The sequence below is a fragment of the Atractosteus spatula genome, chromosome 28, assembly GCF_055471065.1.
Source record: "Atractosteus spatula isolate fAtrSpa1 chromosome 28, fAtrSpa1.hap1, whole genome shotgun sequence".
NCBI lineage: Eukaryota > Metazoa > Chordata > Actinopteri > Semionotiformes > Lepisosteidae > Atractosteus > Atractosteus spatula.
Window position 1 is genome coordinate 9,866,408 of NC_142733.1, and position 24,795 is coordinate 9,891,202.

The 24,795-nt window shown below is 51.1% G+C and overlaps 1 protein-coding gene across 1 annotated transcript; it reads right to left on the reverse strand.

Annotated features, from left to right (window-relative positions):
- Positions 1-1,058: 1,058 nt before the first annotated feature.
- acsbg2 (acyl-CoA synthetase bubblegum family member 2) lies at positions 1,059-24,493 on the reverse strand. Its single transcript, XM_088907487.1, has 15 exons — positions 24,313-24,493; positions 21,186-21,318; positions 20,180-20,286; positions 16,728-16,996; positions 15,318-15,406; positions 14,688-14,808; positions 13,988-14,068; positions 13,083-13,232; positions 10,721-10,897; positions 9,934-10,115; positions 9,233-9,466; positions 8,266-8,483; positions 7,335-7,474; positions 4,473-4,719; positions 1,059-3,583 (listed from the first exon to the last, which is right to left on the reverse strand). Exons 1-15 carry the CDS (start codon positions 24,491-24,493, stop codon positions 3,465-3,467), a joined length of 2,448 nt encoding a protein of 815 aa, XP_088763613.1. The 3' UTR covers positions 1,059-3,464.
- Positions 24,494-24,795: the final 302 nt, after the last annotated feature.

Here is a 24,795-nt window from a genome sequence, read left to right on the forward strand (position 1 = left end):
TCTTCTATTGAGTAGGGAGTCTCCTGTTTAACTGTTGTAACCCTGGTACTGTGCTGTATTCCGACACCTTTCCTCCTAAAGGCAGATATTGCAGCCAGATAATTCCAGTCCTGAATAATTCCACCTGATCTCTGAACTACATGCTGAAATTATTGATTTAGCTGGACTAGTTTAACACCTTTTCCCCATAAGAGACTTGTAAATCATGCTGGACTGTGTGCATTCTAACTTCAAACTGGGCAGTGCTGTTGGATTGATTCAGCCACTCGATAAATTAAATCTAATTATTTTAATGGAAAAAAATGGTAATAAAGGGCTTTGGAAAGTTGTGCACATTGTAGAAGTTTATAGAAGCTGGATGATGGCTAGGATTAAGGCTGCAAGAGATTGTGGCGAGATCTGATATACAGTGTTTCCTCAGTGACGGGATATATCCAGTATCCAGATGGTGGGGATCTTATTCAGTCCACTGCTTGTAGCAGCGCAGTGAGGATGGGTCTGGGCTGACAGGGCTAGGGTTAGGTCAGTCTATAGCCCTGCTCCTGGATGGCTTGGATTACAGCCAACCTTTGAGTGGCTGGATTGGATTATAAACGCAGATTTTCCAGACCTGTGTTCCTTGATCATTTAAGGCTGGCACTTAAAGCAGCAGAGCTAGTGGCAGCCTAGCCTTGACTAGTCTGGTCTCCCCTGAGCACAGGAACAAACACTAATGTGCACAGCAGAGGTACAACACTAGTTGCAGGGGACCAGGCTTCTAGTTTTCTTTAATGAAATGTAACTCATTTACTTAACTGGACAAAATGATGCCTTTCCTGGTTATAAGGAGGCTGGAGAGTTAAAGAGATCTGTTAAAAAATGTGCTGGACAGACTAGAGTTTATACCAGAGTAGGTGAACAAGAGACGTAATTTAACCCAAAACACCTCTACTCCCTCTTTGTTCTGGTTGCTCACTGTGCTTCATAGTGAAGACAGACAGCCGCGTTTTGGTAGAATTGAGGGAGACAGTTGGACACGCACACAGCAGAGAAGAGGAGGAGGCAGAAACAAAAATACACTTCTCCCGTTTATTTCTAAAGGATGCACAGAGAACACAGCTACACACACAGTTCTGCTTATACTTATTTTGCAAGTGCAAAACATTCCTACACATTTTATTCAACAGACCACAGGTAAAAAAAAAAAAAGCACAAGTTCTTCTCTTTCACATTAAAGCTGCCTTCAAACAGACGTTTTGAGAATCAGGAAGAGCCAGTACAACAGCAGGCCAGCTGTGCATCAATATCTTTCCCTCCTGGAGACAGAATTCCTTTGGCTTTGCTATGATCACGAGGTAAAGACGACCAACACTAACCAGCAGCTCAGAGTTAGTCCCTTACATCAACCCTGCACAACATTAGTGCTCCTGCATCACTAGTGTCACTGTCAGAAACTACACAACAAAATGGCTTAGCACTTTAAAACATTTCATACCAAATGTTTAAATCTCATGACTCCAAGCCAAAATACAGATTCCTTTTTGGCTAGTTTCGATTTCACAGCTGGAAACCAAGGACAGGAAGAAAAAAGATGAGCTGGCAAGGAAAGATGAGTAGAAACGTACAAGTCTCACCTTCATGTCTCAATTCATCATACAGAGCAGATATAGAGCTCTTGAAAGAAAAGAAAGGAAGGACAGGAAGAGTGCCTTTTCTGAATAAGCATGCTATTTGTTTCCTACAGCTGAACAGCCCGAGTTAGTCAGATGTCCCTTCACTGTCTCACAGTGCACCTCTGCAAGCAAGCTGCCCCTTGAAACTTGATAATACAATGTTCTTTTCCCCATGTCTACAAAAGTCTTAAGTTTTTCAGAATATTACATGCTAAACTTTCTTTTTAACATGCTATTTGTAATATTTCATTTTTGCTGTTTTGGCCCCTTTTCAGTAAACTTAATGAATTTTAGAATATAATTACAGCACTAGCTCAGCACATCTCACAAGGGCAGTAGGGGTAATAAGACAGACTGAATTCCTGAAAATCATAAGTTCTCAAAAGCTCTATGCGTAATAGATTTAAAACCTAAATAATCTTTTTATATCCGAATTGAACGTGTGCCTCTCTGGACATGCTTGCAATACAGCTACATACACAGGAGACACTTCAATATGGACACTCACTTGAGAGAGCTTCCGACAAAAATCTATCAAATAATCTGAACTTAAAGAGCAGGAAGTAATTAGTTTTCTTCTTGCAAAAGCCAAGCCACTCCATTCCTACCCCTGTTCTGCGATAGCTAGCTCCCCAGTTCACTCAGTAGCGAGTTAACAAGATCAGTTTATGTGTAGGCTACAGTAAAGAAATGCAAAGGAGACTGGAGGGCCTGCAGTCTGGGCAGGCCTGGTGTAGACTACATGCCCAGCCTGTCAAATCTGCACATAGACACTTCATCGACCACACCTTCAACAGCTGATTTTCATAAAATGCAAACAGCATCAGCTACAACACAATACATTTACCTCCTCAGTGAACACTGGGTTCTTTATACAGGTAGGCCTTAGATTCAGGAGTTCAAGGCCCCATGAGGTCTTTTTATTTCAGCACAGCTGTGGGGCAATCTGCTCTTTGAGTGGGGCAGCCATGACATTCAGAAAAGCCCATACTGCACCTTGTACTTCATATACACCTCATGCCACAGCAGCACGAGAGACCGAATCGGCCAAAACCTCAAGCACTCGAGAGTAAGGAAAGGAAGGAAAATTACCTGTACAAGACAACTGGCATGAAAACTAAATGCTAACATTTGATAGGTGAGTGCTGTGATCCCAGTCATACGTGACAATTAAAAAAAAAAAGAAACATTTTTAAACAGTAGTGAAAGCAAGCAAAATAATTATGGCTTCTCCGGTGGCGCAGTACTTCATTGCATGTGGCCAAGAAGAAAACAACCATCCCTGCTGAGACGAGACTGCTCTGTGGCTGAAGTGGGACGAAATCTTTGACCGATGGGACTGTTTGGCTTCGAAGTTAAGAATCAATTCTGTATTGCACAACTCCACCTTTGGATAACTAAGACAATAACACCACCTCTGATCTAGTCTGTAAAAAACACGGAAACAAACACTGGAAATAAATAACGTTTCATCCCAGATTTTCTTGTTTTTCCTTGTATATCCCTATAATACAGCACCTCTCTGAACACGACTTTTCTCCACCACAGTTACACCTTCAGATGAAACACAGCAAATAAAAATTTGTTCCCAATTAATGACCTTAATTAAATTACTGTATAGCAATAATCTCGGCATTTTAATAAATATTTTAAAAATATAATGACAATTTTACAATAGTATTTCATATATGTTTTTACAACAGCCCAAAAAAAAAAGATGCCAGGAAACAGGTTATTGCAGGAGGAAGCTTATGCTGGGATCTGTACAGGGACTGTGTGTGTCAGCCGGGGGTACCAGCAGGCACAGGGGGCCTATTTTGGGGGCAGGGGATTGTCGGGGGTACTTGGGGTAACAATGTCTTTGTAAAAGCTGTCGATTTGGTCCTTGTACATCTTCATGACCACTGGTCTCTTCAGCTTCATGGTAGGGCCTGCAACAACACACCAAGCAGGGAACAGTTAGCCATCTTAAAAAAAGCACCCGACAGACTGTTCTCCTAACATCTGCTGCTGGCTGGAACCGAAGGAGGCTCCACCCGGGCGAAAGTCCTCGCCTGCCCCGGGTCAGAGCAACCCAGATCAATCCTGTCCTGGAGCAGAGGCGAGCTCGGGGTCCCGCCCACACGCTCTTGCCCTCGGCAGGAGACCTGAAAGCGCCCCGTCAGAACAAGGGGGCAGGAGTGTACTGCAAACAGTTCCAAACCGCCTAGAATCCGGGCTGCATCCAGCTCAGGCTGCTTGCAGAGTCCCAACATGTCAAGCAGTGGGACGCTGCCAAGACGTGTCCAGTGAGCGTGCTTTACTCATTTCCTGGACGATTCATTCCAGAATGACGGCGCAGGGGGCTCTCTCTGTGGAAGTGCCTTGCTCAAGCAGGAGCTTTAACTCCTTATAGGGCACATGGGCTTGGCAGGGGATTTCAGCAGGGCTGTGCAATAAGTACTCAGCGTGCAGAACCTTTGTTTTCAGCTCGTGCAAGCAGGTACGTCCAATGTGACAAAGAGGACGTTAACCACAGAACAGGAACTAGGAATCAGGTAGCAAAGGGGGGGGTATGATTTTTCTACCCCACACTGTTGACAGTAAATTAAATTGTGGAGCCATAAACACAGACGGTTTGCACTGAGCAAATCGCAACACTGCACCCTTTTCAAAAACAGCAGGGTTGTTAACTCCCAGGTGGGGAAACGGAGGAGTGTTTTCTGTTCAGTGTGTCCTGACCTTGCGCAGGTCTGAACCTGCATCTCTCAGGAGGGGAAGCAAGTGGAGTGAGACAGGGCAGTGTGGAGTGGGGTAGGGCAGTGGGGCAGTGTAACTCACCCAGCTCGCCTCCGGGGATGGAGAAGTCCCTCTCCAGCAGAGTCCACTTCTGGATCTTCTGGGCGTTGGAGGTGGCCTGCTCGTTGACGCGGTTGATGCCCTCCTGGATGGCGGTGTACACCGCCCTGTCTTTGCTCCCCGTGATGTCCGACACCTTGGTGGCTGTGCTGCCCAGCTTCTGGCAGAAGTCCAGTGCCTCGGGGGTGAGCTCGTCCTCGGGGTCCCCAGTGTCGGGGTTCACGTTGCACTGCGAGGGGAGACGGCAGGTGGGGGTCAGAGGTCAGAACACAGCACCAACAGACCACCATCACATAGGGGTGCTCCTGCGCCCCCGGAGAAGCTGCAGCCTTTGTCCTGCAGAGCCCCAGGCTAGCTTTTAAAAACTGTTCACTAATGAAACTGGGGCTGGAAAGCCCTGCCTTGATGTCCAACACCCGGAAACAGAAATGACTCAAAGGGATCTTATGCATATTCACTATTTTGCCTGTAATCTCACTAAAATTACCACATTGGCTTCAATAATCATTCTCAAACCAAGTGCCCAAGTACGTAAGCAAGTGTCTATTTAGAGGTCATGTCAGGCAGACAGGAAGATCTTTCATTGCAAGCGAATGTTTGTAAGAAAGAGAAAGCGCCTTTTAAATAAGGTGTCTTTGCACCTTGTGAATAAGTTCTTATTTGATTCTCTAACTTAAAATAACCACTGCCTACTTTATATCATTCTTTACAGCTAGTAACAGAAGAAAGACATTTAGTTAGGTGCTTGTCCTGACAGCCTAGAGCCCACACTGTATGGACAGATGCATGACTGACACCTGTCTATCACGGGGCAGCCTATCAAGCCTGAATTCACAGTGATAGCCAAATATTTAGAGAAAAAAAGCACAGAGTGTGGAAAAACTAAAGACAAAAATACTACACTTGGCCACAAGAGGGCAGTGTGGACTTTCAGTTTTCATAAAAACAGTTCAGGAATAAGAACTAATGCTGACATCAACAACTATGGTAGGTATTTTCTCTAAACGATTTACATATATAGTAATTTCAGTAACACTGTACTGTATGGAAGCCCGTTTTCACCAGGGAGTAAAAAAAACCGCATTATGGTATCTCAGAATTCCGACTTAGCATCTCGTAATTCCGACTTCATATCTCGTAATTGCGACTTCATATCTCGTAATTGCGACTTCATATCTCGTAATTGCGACTTCATATCTCGTAATTGCGACTTCGAAATAGCCCACATTTCATTGTCTGTCCTTTTGTCATTGCAACAGATTCAGGTTCCAGGGCTTGTGCCCCTCGCCACTCCCACCCTAGTTCGTGCCTCACTGCATGGGCTCGAACCCGGGCTTGTCAGTTGAGCTAAAGAAGACCTTTTTTAAGTAAAAAATGACATACAATGGAAATATGTAAAAAGTATAAGTTTCAGCTTTTATAATTGTGAATTCCTCTGGATGTGAAGCGTCTATTTCTGTATCTTATTTCATATTCTGTCTCCGTTTTTGTATTTCCGGTGTTTAAATAAAAACTTTTTTAAAAAGCCCACCGTCCACTATTCAGAAGTAAAAGGTCTTCTTTAGCGCAGCGGACAAGACCCGGGTTCGAGCCCATGCAGTGAGGCACGAACTAGGGTGGGAGTGGCGAGGGGCACAAGCCCTGGAACCTGAATCTGTTGCAATGACAAAAGGACAGACAATGAAATGTGGGCTATTTCGAAGTCGCAAATGTGAGATATAAAGTCGCAAATGTGAGATGCTAAGTCGCAATTCTGAGATACCATAGTGCGTTTTTTTTTACTCCCTGCCAGAAACGGGCTTCCATAGTACTGGGTGGGTATGCAAGAGAAAATCGGTTAAATCGGTCCAGTTAAACTGGTAACCAGCTGGGAAAAAGATCCTGAAGACACACCAACCCTGCAGGACCAGGATTAGACACCCCTGTGCCATACCAGGATACTTCTGAATTGTAAACTCTTAATACATCACTGATTATACTGCTTTGTGCATTTATGAAGTGCATTTATCTGCCTGGGAGACTGTCTTGGGTTTACTCAGTGACTGGTGTTCTTTTACAACAGGAGACCTAGGACCCACCCACATTCTGTGTGCCTGTATGCACACTTCAAAAGATGCACACTGGTTTTATCCCTTCATTGTACTTGCCTCAAGATACTACAGTGGAGCAATGTAGTACAACCAGAATTTACAGTTGCAGAACAGAAACTGGTGTCCATGTGAAGCATCAGTATTCACTAGTTCATACTGAAAGCTCAGGTCCACACGGCTCATTATATACAGTCAAGGAGGTGGTGCATGTCCTCCCCCTGTTCATGTGGGTTTCCACCGGGTGTTCCAGTTCCCTCCCACAGTCCAAGAACATGCTGGAGGGTTAATTAGCCTCTAAAAAAACTGGCCCCGTGTGTGCCCTGTGATGGACTGGTGCAGCACTGGTGGCCGTACCCTGCCTTCCGCCTACTGATCGCTGGGATAAGCAGCCCTGCACTGGATAAAACGGTCAGAAAATGGACGGATGAATTTTCATTCTTTCAAGAAGCAAAAGAGACCCCAGATAATTTAAAAGAGTGCCGATACCTTTGTCTGTAACTGTCTTATAATGGCCTGTACGCCCTCCTGTAGCCAGCCTGCCTTTGACAATGGTAATGATGGCCTTTCATCAGGACTGGACAAGCACAGCCCTGCTCTGGTGCCAGCAGCAGTGACAGATGCTAGACAGCACACAGCGCCCTCAGAGGACATCTGCTTTACTATCCCTGGTCCACTCCCATCAACACAAAGAAATACCCTCATTTCTCCCCACCTAACACCCTCCCCCCCAAGTACTAAAGCAAACATGTAGCACCTTAATCGTGAGGAGCATGGACAGGAACTTCTTCTTGTCCCCGATGAGCATGGCGTTGCTGATGATGGGCACGGTCTCCTTAACAGCATCCTCGATGGGCACGGGGGGGATGTTCTCTCCTCCCGCTGTGATGATGAGCTCTGAAACACCAACATGGCCATGAAGCCCAGCCAGGCCTCATTGCTGCAGGAGAGCTCTCCCTCTCTACCTCGGAGATGAGCAGAGGCCTCTACAGCAACCCCACCCAATCCGAAGCGACATTAACTCTCGGCTGTGGTGAGAGTATTCCCTGTTGTCCCTGTCCTCAACCTCTTTCAAAACAATACAAAACATCACCACACTTAAAAGTTATTATTAGTTACTGGCTGCTTGTCCCTTAAATCTTCAACAACAGACTTTTCAAGGAGTGTGCTACGCCAAGTACCTGTTCTCCTCTTCATCTCAAAATCAGTTATATTTTTGGCATGTGCGTCTTATTTGGATATCCGTGTGTCAAACGCAACTAGCGCAGCGGAGGGTCATAAAGGTCAGATAACTTCACTCTTACAGCATGGAAATGCATCACTGTGTTCTACATTATGAAACTGCGCGGATCACTGTCTGGATTATCACCTGATAATCGCAAAAGTATTTTTTTATGGTACAATAAACTTTTACCATATTGTTGTAACTTTACCAAGTTAGATAAATACCTCATTTGAGTCCAGGAATATGAAAACAGAAACATGCCAAAAAGATGACAAAGGAACGCAAAAAATGATTAGCAGGGAATTGCTCGCCCTGCTGCAGGCTAATACTGATCCTGCTGACTGCTATGTACCGACGCTCCCAAACTGAGCCGACAGTAAAAATGCTTTTTTTTCAGCCGGTGCTTGATTTTAGGGTCCTCTAAAGGTGAGAGCGGCTGCCCCAGGCCGCCCCACGACCGTACCTTTGATCCTGCCGGTGATGAAGAGGAAGCCATTCTGGTCGTGCTTGCCCAGGTCCCCCGAGTGCAGCCAGCCCTCGGTGTCCAGCGACTCCTCCGTCTTGTCCTCCATGCCCAGGTAGCCCATGAAGACGTGCCGCCCCCAGAAGCAGATCTCGCCGTTGCCCTCGGCGTCGGGGTTAAAGATCTTCGTCTCACAGCCGGGGATCACCTTGCCACAGCTGCGGAGGAGAGACCCACAGGACTGAAGGGGCGGGCACGAACACAGGTACTGATCCCTGCAGCGCCACCTGGTGACCGGAGGCCAGATTTGTCAGCTAAACCATAAACCAATCAGATGCGACTCGGGTCCTCCCAGTCCTCCATCCTTCCCGAACAGCGAGTTAGAAAGGTGGTGCACCAACCCCGCAGCTCCGGTGCTCTTTCGAGACTCACTGGTCACAAGCTGGACAGCTTTCGCCAAAGGCTCCAGGCAAACAGTGTAGGACTGGCATCAAAAATCATGTGATAATGCATATGAATTAACAGTGCCTAGATGCAGGCAAATAAATATGCAAAACACAGACAAGTCCTTGGAACTGGCCTTTTCTATTTTTTGCAGAAGCACAGCACCCCTGCAGTTCACGTCCGTTTAGAGTTTCGGTGCAGCGCAAGCGTCAGCCGCCACTCCGGGGCCCAGGAGAGATGTGGGAAATAAGTGGCAGCTGAAGATGTTTTCAGCCGGTACTCATTTCCTCTTTGACACACGATGAAACAGCCGCCTTTGCTCCTCCCTGAGAGGCTCGCTCGGCCCCGTGTTCTCTTGTACCCGCGGCACACAGACCACGGACACAGGCGCTGCTGAGGCTTGCAGCCACCGGGCAGTCTGCCCCCTGACCCGCAGCCCCGCAGGGGGAGAACGGCCCAGGGGTCCGACCGCCGGGGTTCCAAACTGACCGCTCCGCAGCGGGGGCCCGCCGGGCTGCCTCACCTCGTGAGCCTGAAGGCGTCGGGCAGGGAGATGGTGTGCGGGCCGGTGCTCTCGCTCATGCCGTACAGCTCGTACACGGGGATGTCCAAGCTGAGGAAGAACTCCAGGGTGTCCTTAGTGATGGGGGCGGCGCCCGTGTAGCACTTGGTACAGCGGTCTAGCCCCAGGGCCTTGCGCACCTTCTTAAACACCAGCTTCTTAGCCAGGCGGTAGTTGAGGGGCGTGGAAGCATGGCTAGCACCAGGGAGGAAGAAGAATCAGTTTAACCTGCCTCACTGTAACCTGGAGAAATAAACCCAGGAGCTGCTGAGTCACACAAGACGGGATGCATCATCCACTAAAACTCCCCGCAGTTCCCCTCCACTGAGTCACAGAGCAGATACAGCACACAGGGGGGCGTTAGCAGTGATTCACTCCGGGCAAAGACAAAACTCACACTCACAGCTCAGTACGGCGCTGGAGCTTGCAATTTAAAATCGTGGCCGAGTTGGACTTTAAGCTGACTCAGAATTTGAGCAGCCTGCTGACTTAACATCCAAAAGGAGCACTGGTCGTTTAGGGAAACGGTGTGGGATTTTTCTCCACAGTCAAGCCATTTAAAAAAACAAGACGCTGTGCTCGACCGGCTGCAGGTGCCTGTGGATCCCCCACCACACAGAGACACACACGGTGCCCTGCGGGCGCCCCCTGCCCTCGCTCACCCGTGCATCTTGTGCAGGTTGGTCTGCAGCCCCACGTCCTTGGCCCAGGCCGCCACCTTCCTGCGCACAGCAGAGGACTTGGCCCCCACGGACTTCATCTTCTCCTGCATCTTCTCCCACACCCGCGGGACGCCCATGAATGCCGTGGGCCGCACCTCCCGCAGCGTGTTGGCCAGCGAGCCCTGAGGAGGACAGCCACATGGCCAAGAGGAGGTGAGTGGGGGGGCTTCGGACCCCAGAATCCCAGCCTCTCAATCGCTTACGGCCCGTCTGGACACTCTGAAGCCCCCAGAGCCTATGACCTCCGTCAGGGCTCGGCAAGGAGATTTCCAGTGACACACATGACATGAGCCTGCAGAATCGAGGTGGGCAGTGGGGTTAGAGGTCATCTCCCCAAGAGCCAAACAGGAAAGACAGTTCTCTTCTGCATGGCTGGATTGCTCAGTTCCACAAAAGCCTTTGAGGTGACAAGAGAAAAGTCCCCTTATACAATGCCTGGCGACAACGTTTGCTGACACTTCAGATGCTACAGCGTGTATAGTGTCAACATGCAGCAGTCTATGTGGTCGTTTATAGTCAGTTAAGAATACACCTGTTTTAAACAGAAAAACAACACAGAAGTAGGACCACTACTCTTCACAGTGTAGTCAAAAACTAAAACTGCCAGAAGAGATTAAAAGGGAGAGAGAGACTGTGATAACGGGGAGAGGGCAAGTTCCTTGCGGAGGTGTTCAGTCTTTTTCCAGCTGTGAAATTCAGGCCCCAGCTGGGAACTGCGTTTCCTCACCTTCAGGGCATCAGGCTGGGCGAAGTAGGCGGCCCCCCCGACCCTCATGGTCAGCCAGATGTCGATCATCTGCGCCGCGATGTGGCTGAGCGGCAGGTAGCTGACCACCACCTCCTGGCTCACGCGGGCGTCGGTCAGCCGCACGGTCCTGGCTGTGGCCAAGGCAGTCCAGGTCAGCTGCCGGGGAGAGAGGCCAGGTTACCGACCAAGCGAAACGCAAACACATGCACAGCTCTCTCACACAGCTGAGCAGAGTAATAACAGGAAAGCACGGACTACAACAGCCCTTCTTGTCCCTTACACAGCAGGCAATAATGTTAGCAGCCTTCCGGTCAAAGAGCACACCCTCATATCAAAGGGAAAAATGCAGGCTTACAACAGTCCGACCAATACATAGGACAGTGTCCTGTACTTTTATGGCCTCTGTCTGCCACTAGTCTTGGGTTATTGAGTGCTCCTAAGTAAGATACTCTAGTTCTAATCTCACATGGCTCCTATACCATGTGTATCAAGGACAGCCCTATAAAGACAGTCCCTAACTTTTGTAAGTGTTTGGCTCTGGAAAATGTTTCGCAAATCCCATTTTTTGAAAGTGATATTTCACTCTTGCGCCATATGGTGCTCATTATTTTACACTTTAATGGCAGTAGGTACCTGTCATATCCTGCGCACTACATAGCTGACATTAGCACATTTTGCAATATAATAAATATGTTCCATTCTGCAAAAAAAGCGGAACAAATACATCATCCATAAACCCTCTAGAAATTAAAGTAAATTAAGGGAGGAGTATTTAAAAATGCACTTAGCTGACATACAAAGTTACCAATATTGAATCTATTTGTATTGTATAATTTGTGGTGGTTCTATTTATGCGGGTTGAGTAGCCGGGAGAGCCTGTATCTCAATGGGAGAAACATTCAATCAGGAGAAAAAGAGCGCTCGTTAGCTCGTGCATACTGGCGCAGGCAACCCATCGCACTGGTGAACAGTCGAGGCCAGTAACAACAGCACAGCCCCCCACCAACAGCGCCTGCCGGAGCGGGAGAGGGAGCGGGAGAGGGAGCGGGAGAGGGAGCGGGAGCGGGAGAGGGAGAGGGAGCGGGAGCGGGAGAGGGAGAGGGAGAGGGAGAGGGAGAGGGAGCGGGAGCGGGAGCGGGAGCGGGAGCGGGAGAGGGAGAGGGAGAGGGAGAGGGAGCGGGAGCGGGAGCGGGAGCGGGAGAGGGAGCGGGAGAGGGAGAGGGAGAGGGAGCGGGAGCGGGAGCGGGAGCGGGAGAGGGAGCGGGAGAGGGAGCGGGAGCGGGAGCGGGAGAGGGAGAGGGAGAGGGAGCGGGAGAGGGAGCGGGAGCGGGAGCGGGAGCGGGAGAGGGAGAGGGAGAGGGAGAGGGAGAGGGAGAGGGAGCGGGCAGTGCCCGCGGGAGAGGGAGAGGGAGCGGGAGAGGGAGAGGGAGCGGGAGCGGGAGAGGGAGAGGGAGCGGGAGAGGGAGAGGGAGCGGGAGCGGGAGCGGGAGCGGGAGCGGGAGCGGGAGCGGGAGAGGGAGAGGGAGCGGGCAGTGCCTGCGGGAGAGGGAGCGGGAGCGGGAGAGGGAGAGGGAGCGGGCAGTGCCTGCGGGAGAGGGAGCGGGAGCGGGAGAGGGAGAGGGAGAGGGAGCGGGAGAGGGAGAGGGAGCGGGAGAGGGAGAGGGAGCGGGAGAGGGAGAGGGAGAGGGAGCGGGAGAGGGAGAGGGAGAGGGAGAGGGAGAGGGAGAGGGAGAGGGAGAGGGAGCGGGAGCGGGAGCGGGAGAGGGAGAGGGAGAGGGAGAGGGAGAGGGAGAGGGAGAGGGAGCGGGCAGTGCCTGCGGGAGAGGGAGAGGGAGCGGGAGCGGGAGAGGGAGAGGGAGCGGGAGAGGGAGAGGGAGAGGGAGAGGGAGAGGGAGAGGGAGCGGGAGCGGGCAGTGCCTGCGGGAGAGGGAGAGGGAGCGGGAGCGGGAGAGGGAGAGGGAGAGGGAGCGGGAGAGGGAGAGGGAGAGGGAGAGGGAGCGGGAGCGGGAGCGGGAGCGGGAGAGGGAGAGGGAGAGGGAGAGGGAGAGGGAGAGGGAGAGGGAGCGGGAGCGGGAGCGGGAGCGGGAGCGGGAGCGGGAGCGGGAGCGGGAGCGGGAGCGGGAGCGGGAGCGGGAGAGGGAGAGGGAGAGGGAGAGGGAGAGGGAGAGGGAGAGGGAGCGGGAGCGGGAGAGGGAGAGGGAGAGGGAGCGGGAGAGGGAGCGGGAGAGGGAGCGGGAGAGGGAGAGGGAGCGGGAGCGGGAGCGGGAGAGGGAGCGGGAGAGGGAGCGGGAGAGGGAGCGGGAGAGGGAGCGGGCAGTGCCTGCGCGCAGTGCCGACTCACATTGTCGTGGCTCAGCATGACTCCCTTGGGCTGGCCTGTGGTCCCCGAGGTGTAGATCAGAGTGCAGCACTGGTTGGCTTTCTGGGAGCCGATGACCTCCTCCAGCTCGGAGTCGGGGACGCCCTTCCCCAGCTCCATGAACTCGGCCCACTGCCGGCGCGAGAGCCACACAACAGGGGTTAACACTCCGGAGACAAAACACTGCTGCACCCCAGTCGTTGACAAACGGGTGCAGACTTCTGCTTCTTGTAAAGTTGTGTGATAAAACAAACTGTTAGGTTAACTTGTCTCCAAAATACAATAAACAATTACATCTGCTCCTGAAGAGTCAGAATGAGATCCTGAAGACAAACCAACTCTGCAGGAACAGGATTAGATACCCCAGTGTCATACCAAGAGTTTACTTCTGAATTGTAAACTCTTTAATATATCGCTGATTATACTGTTTTGAGTGTTTATGAAGTGCCGCTATCTGCCTGGGAGACTGTCCTGGGTCCTTGGTTTTGTCTGTCTGACACACTGCAGTCACACAAGCAGAATACAGCCACCTGTGGCACTACCACTTCTAACAGAGTACATTCGAATAGAATGTACAGCTAGAAAAAAAAAGTATACTACTCATGTAGAAAATATCTAAATTTATTTCTGCATTCTAATTTTAGTCAGTTTCATTCCTGAATCCAACGCCTGGGTTATTTATAAATGTTGTGCATGGCATGCAGGATTTTGCCAAAGTCCTTGTGAACAGTTCTCAGCCCACAGACCTGGAGCATAAATATTGTTAAACACAACCCCAGGCCTGTGCAGGAAATTAAAAGTTAAGACTATTCTGCACTGTTTATGATTTATAGACCCCAAGTAGCAACGAACCATCGAGGTTTTCACAAACTTAAGGAAAAACTTACCGTGTATAGGTTTGGTCTCTTCTCTTTCAGTGCATCTTTGTACTGGACTATGGCTTTCAAACGTGGGAGCTTGTCTTGAATCTACAAGAGAGACGAGGGAGCATCTATGACACCACGAGCTAGCTGGGCTGAACAGCCTCCTCGTTTGTAACTGTTCTTAATTCCTCATCTTAAATTACAGTACCAACAAAAAATAACCTAGTAACCTGGTAGACAATGAAGGGCTTTCAATTAGTCAGATCAACTGTTAGGAAGTTGTAAAATCGGAGCATCGGAATAGCCTTAAGTTTCAAAGGCAAGAAAACGTTTATTTGCACATTTTAGATTTGCTTGTTTCTTCAAATTTGGAATGGCATAAAAGAAAGATCATGTTAAATAGAGCACAGTGCTATAGTGAACAGTATGACCTGCCTGTACAGTGAAGCCTTACAGTGTTATTGGAGCTACAGCAGAGTCACTGGCGCTGCCAGCTGAAATAAAGGACAACACAAGCTCTTCCTCTTCCTGTTTGGTCACACCTACACTGCGCTGCTGAGCCTCAGACAGAAAACGCTCCCCTAGATCCAGGGACACTGAAAAGGGCGACACGCCTTGTGTGAGAGCCATTCTCTCTTTTTAACATCGCACGTGCGGCACTGATCCCCGATTGGCTCGATACGCCCGCGGACTCGGACGCACCAGGTCTCGAGGCGGGGATTACCTGCAGGATCTTCTGGAGCTGCTTGTGGTTTTCAACCACCAGGATGTTGGCTTTACTGTTCTCCACCACGTACTGGCAGGCCTCCGGCGAGTTGGTGGTGTAGATGCCCACAGCAAACCCCCTGGAAAATGAAACGAGAGAAACCAGCGGTTACTGCAGGTCGAGAAGGAGCCGGACCGGGGAGCAGGGGGCAACCTCGCACTGCAAGGGCAAACTCCTGAGAGCAGGAGGCTCTCCTTTGCACACCTGGCGGGGGATGTGTGGAAGAGGAAGCTGACCCATTTCGAATCCAACTTCCCAGAGGAGCTTCAAGAACCATCTGTGCAAGACTCCTGGGTCGATCAGCAAGCGAACACGCAGCACAGATCAAATCCTCTCTCACTCACGACTTCTCTGGTGTACGTATGAAGACGTCTCATCTGCACGCTGCACCGCCCAGTGTGGAGCGGAGGCATCGAGATTCTAGATCAGAACCGCTCCAGTGAGCTTTCCACACTCACCATTGAGGTTTTCACACTATGGCCGCTGTCCTTGCCTTTGCGTACCTGGACAGTTATTTTAGAGCCTTCGGACACAACAGTGCCAGGAAAACTAAAACTAAATCCCCGCGAGGACGAGGTGATAACTCACCCTGCCAGGATCGCGCCGATGTCGGATATGAACCACTCCGCGGAGTTGAATCCCAGGATGCCCACTCCATGGTAACGCTCCAGCCCCAGCTGCAAAAAAGATGATGCAACTCAGCTCACGGGCCCACGGGCCTGACTGTCACTCCACACTTCATTCACAAATAACGAGCCACCCGGGGCTTAACACAGGAGGAACACTTTTAAAACAAGCCACAGAAGCCTCACTGTAATTCAGCGTCAAAGGTCCAAACCACATGCTGTCATGAGCTTTTTCCCATTTTGACTAGCTTCCCGGCAAAATCCTGGGCATTCTTTTAACACCACTGTACTTCCAGGTGTAAAAGAAGCTGAACATCGGAAATTAGCAATGGGCTACCGCATCCTTCACGACACAGCTAAAGATACTCTTTCAGATCTCCAGACTAGAAGAGCACAGCTGTAGATAAAGAGACTAAAATACAAACTGAGATGGAAAATTAAAGAGAAAAGTGAACATCTCTTGACTAGCATTTAGGCTTAAATGTTGTTAAAACAAGGTAAATTAAATAAAAAATTTTAATTGAATACTGTACTTCAAGAAGCCTTGTCAGATTTCTTTGAGCTGTTGGGTGTTGGTTAAATAAAATGTACATCTCTGCATTTTGCAGCGCTGCAAACCAGGCACCAAGAATAAAGCTCAAGAGCAACAGGAAGTACTGGATTTTCCCTAATCCCCAGAAAATCATGCTCAGTGCTCAGTCACAAGCACATCTGCTCAATGGTAAAGGTGTGGGGAAAAACACAACGATCTGATCTGACTCTCAGCACCAAGGGGCTGTTTTTCTTCAAGCATTTTCAAAAACGAGGTGTTAAAGGTCACCAAGTCCTTGTGGATTGGCCACTGCAGGGTTAAGCATGCAAAGGAAGCACTAACTTTTTTTCTACCCTCAATAGATTGGCTCCCCTAATCCTCATTCTTCTACTCCCCTTCCTTTATCCCCTTTATATTATTGTAGATCTTGCTTATTCTGTTATGGTGTGATTCGCACAGTATGTTACTACATGTATTTTGATGACCATGTCCTTTGTGCAGTTTTAGCATACATTTTGTGTATTAAAACAGTAAATGCCCAATTCTTGGTCAGGTCACTCTACTGTTCCTAGTGATCAGAACCAGAAACGCGAAGCTGGGCATTCAAACAGCAGCGCAGTGAGGACCTCAGGGCTGCTCCTCACAAGACTCGTTTAGCAGCACAAGGCCCCAGGAAGAAGTTGAAAATAACGCAATTAAGACATGACAAGGAGCGATTTCAGCCTCCTGCACAGGTCTGGTGCTGCTGATGTGCTAAGCCCGCTGGACTCCTGCCCTCCAGACCCAGACCAGTCCGCCCAGAAACCGTGCCCTGAAGGCCGGCCTGCAGCGGCAGCTTACCTTCAAAAAGCTCTTGGCTGCCGTTTTACACTTCTCGTAGTACTCCTCGTAGGTCAGCGTGCTCCAGCGGTCTCCTTCCTTCCACCCCAGGGCGGTCTGGTCCCCGTAATTCCTCACCGCGTCGCGGAACATCTGGTCGACGGTGACGGGCGGCTCGGCTGCCGGGCCGGACTCGGCCGTCCGCAGACTCACCAGCCCGTCCCGCTGCGACGTCCACAGCTGCAGCTTGGAGGAGCTCAGGTCCAGGGAGCCGGGGCGCCGGACGTCCCCTGCAGGCGAGAGGCTCTGGGGTCAGGACCCCGCAGGCAGACGGACGGACGCGCACACGCCGGCAGACGTGCTGCTGGGGTCCTGACCCCCCAGCTTGTGAACACAGGTGTCCTCTGCCACAGATTAAGTCAATTTCCAAATGTCCCTGTCCCCGTCTCTCTGGGTATGGCAACAACAACAAAATCGCTTCTAGCCTGAACCTGTATCCGGTTGCTCTTTGCTTCACCAATTCCAGAGAGGAGACAAGGCAAACTTGTACACTGTCGAATTTTGACAGGTAAAACTGCACAATGCACATTACACGCCAAAGGTTTTAAAATTTGCTTTCAGCGCACACTCACGACGCCACTGTAGTAAGGACGTGGATGCTACGTCCAATTATTTTTATTATTCAGTCATTCTGTACCTATCTGCTATTAATAAGCTTTTGTTTTTTGTTTTTTTAAAAGGTGTTCAACTGTGAATCATCTTTTTGCTGCAATGTTAATGAAGCACATGTGTATGCGTCTTTCTTTAATTCACGGATTCAAACATAAGTAAGAAGGATTATTTCAACTCTATTACCTTTATAAATAAACCGTTTCCTTATCGCGCAAGATCTGTGTTGCGGTGACCACTGGGATATCTGTGGGGGGCACTAAGACAGTATTACATCCAAGACCGGTGTAGTAAAACCTGATCCGGGTGTGAGAGCACACAGTCCCAGATCGACATCAGCTCCCTGATCCTGCTCACAGGGCTCTTGGGACACATCCTGGAGGCCGGAAAGGCCTCCCACGACAGCTCCCGGAGCTGAATGGCTCTTTGTTCCGGTCGGGAGAGCCGAGCAGGCAGCACACAGGCAAGACGGGCGGACTGGCCACTCAGAGTGAACTGCTGGCCCCAGCGCCCGCGGAGTCGACGCACCACACGGCGGAGCTCCGACAAGGGCCTTCTCATTGCCCCCCGTCCGCGTCAGTGATGAGAGAGGCGCCCGGGCCAGGGGGGCGGTGCGACCGCACTCTCGCCACGAGCCGCGCGGCGGGGCCCCCGCGGGTCACAGCCTGGCGGGGCGCCAGCGAGAGAGCTGCCCTGCCCCTTCCCCCTCTCACAGAGGGCCGGCGTGCAATTCCCCCGCGGGCTTATCACACCAGACAGAGTACAACTCCGCTCAGACAGCGGCTTGCAGGGTTCTCAGTCTCGCGCAGCGCAGAGGTGGCCAACTCATTTTATCAGCTCACCTGCTGGAATTGTACGTCAAAGCTCTGAGGGAAGAGACCATATACAGTAGACTTTATACTCCGTGGGCCACTGCTTCCTCTGGGCCAAGCACGCTTTGTCTTCGTTAGCAGTGTCAGATTTGTATTAACGAGCGACTGCACTTGTATAGTGGCGCAGATCAGGCAGAGAAGTGGGAAACTGCTTCACCAGTTGAACTGAGGGGGGCTGGGCAGATTTTGCAAGCCCACAGTGGAATTTAGCCAAGATATTGAGGTTCACAACCCTACCCTTCCAAAGAGTGCCACAGGACCTTGTATGATCATTTGCGCTGGACTTTATCATCTTACCCGTAATAAGGAACATCCCACTACTGCTTTCCCAGTCACCTACTGGTCCTCTATCATCACTTCAGCAACTGGTTTTAGTTGCAGGTCTCCCATCCCAGTACTGTCCAACTTTGCTTATCTATGAAGATCATTCGGGGTTACACGGTGAAAACGGATCTGTCAATTTTTCCGTCATCTGCCATACCAGGGAAGGTATTGCATAAGCAGCTGACCGTACTTTAAACCTAATAAAACTGCTATTGTGAAGAATGACTTATTTTATTGTGAAGAATGACCGCATTTTAAACCTAATAAAACTGCTATTGTGAAGAATGACTTCATATAGAAGCTACTGCGGTATAACAGCCTGCAGAACGTCAGCATCTGGTAGATTATGATCTTGAAGACAAATGGAGCACACTGGTTAACCCGGAGGAAAGCCTTCACAGCGGTCAAGAGACTCTTCGAGAACAACCGAGAAGACAGCTCAGGCACAGAACAGTGCAGAGTTAGAGCCCGGAGTTAAGAGGTCATTGCACCTTCGTCTCTAAACAAAGTGAATCGGTTTCCAATTAGAACATTTCCTGTCTTGCAAAACATAAACCACTTGATCTTGTCCAGCACGCTAGGCCACTGAGAAGACGTTATCCTGGGAATCGCACCCTTGCACACCATCGCTCTTTTCAGTAGAACCAGGACATTTTCTTGGCAGTTTCAGGCTTTGTTTAGTATCCTTTTACTTGTAGTGCTGCACCACAGAGGAGGGGGACAGGCCTCAGAGACAGCGGTGCGAGGAAATCAAACCACAGGCAGAAGGCCGAGAACCTCATGGGTCTCGAGCAGAGCGCGGTGCCAAGGGCATGGCGCGTACAACAGACAAACACTGGGAAAACAGCCGATCACACTTCAACTTGGGGTGTAAATACACTTAGTGTAATATGGGTCACCAATAAGAACAGTGACTCAGACCGCTGTGATCACAAGGCTTTTTACAGCTCACACCACTAGCGAGAAAGCTGACAGGCTCCTTTTTCGCTTCTCTCTTGCTAGACACCCTTCCGACACCCACTGGCCAAAATATTAGGAACCCCAGTCTGCAGGACAGATGAACTCGTTGGCCCAAGAGGAACGCGCTGCAGGCCTGAGCAGCGCGAGATGGAATCCGTCGCCTTTCCCCAGATTCCAACGCCATTCCAAGAATAACGACGGGAGGCCCAGACCCTTCTAGAAGAACCAAGTGGCGCTGGGCTGTACACACTGGTGTCCCGTGTGGAATGTGGGCCAGGAGGTGCTCAAGCTGCTCTCACTGTTTGCAGAAACCCCGTGTTTCATTCAGTGGTGGGGTTCCTAATATTTTGGCCAGGGAGTGGGTCACTCGTTTGTTTGTTTTTTGCCAGGATGCCAGAGCAGGGTGGTGAACAGGCGAAAGAGAAACGCAAAACCAGATACCCCGGCCGCGCACTGCTAATTCCTGGGCTGTCCACAGCAGCCTGTTTCCTTTCGAAAACAGAAGCCTTACAGTAGACCAAAGGTTAACAAAGCTCACAGCAGGAAGGCGAAGGCCACTGAAGACCAGATGGGTGTGAACCACGCTTAGACATGAACACGCTGTCCGTTTTGAAGGTTTTCTGCTTGTTCGGCACGACTCCGCCTTACCGTTTTCCTTCGCCTGCTTGTCTTCCTGTGCGCCGGCCACCTCCGCCCGCGGGGGTCCCTGTGCTGCCGGGGTCCCCGCCTCATCTCCGCTCCCGCCAGCGGACTCCCTGTGGAGAGACGGGCACGTCAGGAGGGCAGGCAGGGCTAATTTTATGAAATTCCAATTTACAGTGAAGCTTGAACTGCCTTTTCAGGGGGAATTCACACTGGCCAGGCTGTCTGTAGCTCAGACACACACGCGCTCACACCAGGGCCAGTTCTCCCAGAAGCCAATTAACCTTCCAGCATGTCTTCGGCCTGGACTGTGGGAGGAAACCGCAACACCTAGAGGACACCCACGAGCAAAAACAGAAAGAACATGTGAACTCCACACAGACAGCACCCCTGGAATTGAACCCGGGGCCCCTTTCCAGATCCCAGGAACCTTATTTGATCTCTTGACAGCAGTGGAATATCCCAGCTCCACCGACGTCAATGTGTGTCTCTCGTCAGTCTGCGCTCTGCGAGACTCTTTCCTGCCCTTTCTCTCCAGTGAAGGAAGACGGTTTTTCACAGCTGAGAGAGGAAGTGCAAACAGGATGTGCTTCCTTCATCAGAGGGCCAAAGGGCACAGTGCCACACTCATTTACTTCCCTCTGTTTACTGTTCATAAACCCAGATCTCTGCTGGCAGCCCGCTCCCGAGCTTCTCTGAGACGAGCCGCCGCAGAGCCCAGGCTGCTAAAACTGCAGCGTGTGCAGGAAGGCAGCAGTAAAAAAACAACGAACACGTTCAGCACAAAAATCCTTTTAATTTCACAATGGTCCCTTAATAAAGCACAAGGCCACACATTTCAGAGCGGCATTTTCACAGCCCACAACAGCGGCACGTCAGCGGTCAGGCAGAGAGTCTCTCGGTCTCCGCCTACTCGGTCGCCTGCGGCCCGCGGGCCTCCGGGTCTGGATCCGGCCTCCGGGCCGCGCTGACTCGCGGGAAGGGGGGGGGGGGGGGGCGGCGCTGCACCTACTTTGCGGTCGACTCCACCAAGACATCATCCAGAGAAGCGCTGCTGTCCTCCAGTCTGCAGGGCGGCAGGCAGCTGGGGTCTCCCGCGTGCTCGAACACGGCGGCGGCCGACATGGCGGGCTCACACAGCGTCACTGCCGATGGGAGAGACAGGGGTCAGGGGTCAGAGGTCATAGTTTGACTCTGAGTAAAATCAGAAAAGCCCCAATTCATCCATTTTCTAACAGCTCCTTCCAATTCTGTGTTACGGGGGAAAGCCAAGGGCGCAAGGCAGGGTACCCCCTGGACAGGACACCAGCTCATCCCCGGGCACACACTCACACCAGGGCCAGTTTTCCCAGAAACCAATTAACCTTCAAGTATGTCTCCGGACTGTGGGAGGAAACCGTAGCACTTGGAAGAAAGCCATGCAAACACACGGAGAACATACAGACTCCACACAAACTTATAAAACTGTCGTATAAAACAAATATAAACTGATATTTCCGTGAAGGTCAATGGGTAACATCAATGCGGGCTTTTTCGTCTGCTGATTTTAATAAGGAGGTGGAATGTCACTTAGAGAGCAACCCCATCCCAGTGAAGGGGCTCTGCTGTGAGTGCCCTGCAGTGACCCAGGTCTCCCGATCGAGCACAAAATAACCTAACATCCTCAGGGACTGGTGCTCTCATGCTTGCACTTCCTCATCCTCACCGATACGGCACTTTATCTTAATCCCTAGCTGTGCTTGACAAAGGGCCTCTTTCCGAAAGCTCTGAAGCCAGCAGGCCCTGAAGAGGAAGCAATAAGTGACTGGCACACAAACAACTCTGCGTTTATAGGTGGAGACCAACAGACAGAAACAGGGCAGCGGCTTCGCTACAGAAGACTTCTCAACAGTCCCAAAAAGAAGCACTATCCATAAAAATGCAGAACGCAGGAGCGTGCAGGCAGAAGTGTGAAGAAAACTTTTTTGAAAGCGATGCACTGAAAGCGCACAGTCCTGAGGGATGGAACAGAACCCACTGGCAGTGGTACACGAGCTCAGAATAAATGCAGTTCTGGCAAGGGGTGGTTGCATATTTGGGCAGGGTGTTTTCTTAACAGCCCGTTTTTTCCCTTCTCCCTCCCATCAGCGAAGCCCAGAGACAGGAAGCACATCGGAAAGTCCTGGCTACTGCCGGAGACAGACAGAACCAGCCCCCCCTGCCCCTGGACGGCAGCCTCCAGGCTTGTTTTTATCCGTTTAGAGTTACAATAACAGGTGATGCTACAGCCAAGGAGCTTAGAAAACTGCCCCTTTTTGCACAACTCTCCTCATTAGCGCTACTAATTTTATTGGGCTGCTCCTTCTGTCCAAAGGGACTCACAGGGGGATTTTTTCCTGGAGCGTTCTGCTTGAGGCACTTGGCTCAAGGGTACGGCTCCACTGTCTCACTTGGGATTGAAACCCACAGCCTGCCAGCCCCGAGCCCCCACCAGGCTGCCTCCTGACTGCTCCTCTCCAAAGGCAGCAGCTCTCGCTAGAAAGGCGCCTGGAGACGGAGGGGGACTGAAAGCCGTTTTTCTCAACAAGACCACGGAATGTGGTGCGGGCACGGCACGGGTTTCCATCATGTAGCCCGGACGGGACACGGGCAGCTACATTGTTACACATCTTTCTTTTTTTTTTTGACAACGACTCCTTTATCCCCGGCCTGCTCACCCAGGCGCAGACAGCAGAGATGCGCCCACATTCCTCACCGGCTGCTCAGGCGATGTAAACCACCAGACACGCCCGGGCGCAGAGATCTTCCTTTTTATTTTTTTCCGTGAGGAACAAGCACACGGACACCTTCCAACAGGCAAACAACTCGGAGAAGTCTAGCTTGAGCACTCGCAAGAGCCCAGAGCCGGAACAGACTATTCAAGTCGGAGTTTTAAGACAAGTTTATTTAATGATTTATTCGCCCATTTATATCGTAGTCCTCTTTTTCATTCGTTTAAACTGAGATGCACAACAAAAAAAGCCGACTTTGGCAGGTTTTGTTTTTCGATGAATACCACATCAGTCAGCGTGCTGTGTGCCGAGAACAATACAGCAGCAGCCAGTCCTCTCCAGAGATCGGCCCTGACAGTTTCCTGTCTCAATCATTCGTCCGCGGAGCAACTGCCGCATCCTTCAGACTCACCACGCCCGAAACAGCTATTACTGGAGCCGGCGAGGGGGGAAAAAAACATATTTTTGACTTCCGAAGTGCCAACGACAGCTGCTCCACAAAGACCCAGCCCCAGCAATTCCCTCATCTAAGGCTCCGGAAGCAGAGCTGGAAAGTGCTGCGGCCAGCAACAGCTGGAGCGGCTGTAGGCACTCGGGCTTTTGGGCGTGTCGTTGCTTCAACATGAAGAGACCCGAGGAAATGCAACAGCCCACGACCCACGGCCCCGTCCACTGGGGTTGATATGGCCACGCCGGCCCCGTTAGGAACTCCTTCTGTGGGGCTGTAAAAATGAGACACCACCGCACCCCGATCTCTCCCCCTCCCCCAGAAAGACTCGGACCCAGCCCGGCGAGGGCGGACAGCGCCACGCCCTCAGCTCCTGCCGGACACGCCGGACAGTCGGTACCAAAACCGGCCGGTCTCGCTCACTCAGAGAGCCGAGCCGGGCCGGGCCGGGCCGGGCCGAACCCAGGGAGCCGCCGACCCGCCCAGCGAGCGCTCGGACATTAAAACGAGTCACACCGCCGTCGCCCTTTCAGGATGCACAGGATATTGTCCTTCAGCTACTGACGATGCATTCAGCTCCGGAACTTACTACATTTACAGTGTATTTCTATGTAAAGAGGATTCACGAGGCTCGGCGTTTGACCCACATAAAAAAAAAAAATTGCTCACTACCATTCAGAATGATCCCCACGACTGAAATACGAATTAAACAAATCCAGGCAGGGAATCGCATCTAAAAAACGGCCTGGCATCACGTTATAAGACGAGTGCTGTAAGATCCTCAGACAAAAAGATGAAACACCCGGTTGATTAATGAGCGAGTTTAAAAGGCTCTCCGCATCGTGACCCACATGCAACCTCGAGTGCTCCGCCGGTACCGGTGGCCTTTACTGAAAGCAGTCCAAAACAAACACTGGAAAACAGACGAATAAGGCTCTTACAGTGCATCCTCGGAACCGCGGCTGCTGGGGGGTCTGGGGTCGCTGCGCGATCGTGCCTGCTCGTAGCCCACAGCCGGCGCGTGCGGCGTCTCGCGGAGAAGCGGCCGGGTCGCCCATCGCTCACTTTCAAACGGCGGGCCGGCCCCGCCCCCGCGGCTCCTCCGAGTTCCGCCGCTGCCATGGACACGGCGCTCCGATTGGCCCGCCCCAGAGCGGAGTCCTCATCACGCCACACGCTCCCCTCCCACGTACGCCCGGGCCTGTGGCCAATGTGGAGCCACCGGATGTTGACACTCGTAGCGGGGGGAGGGGGGGCAGGTCCTCCGTCCTCGGAGGATGCTCAAGCATTTCATTTTTGGACCTCAGTCGGTAGAACACGCCCACGTCAGCACTACAGCGCTGCAGATGGAAAGGGGTTACTATAGGACAAGTAACGCAGCAGAGGCTCGACGTGGTTAGTTCTCAAGTTTATGACTCTCTTCC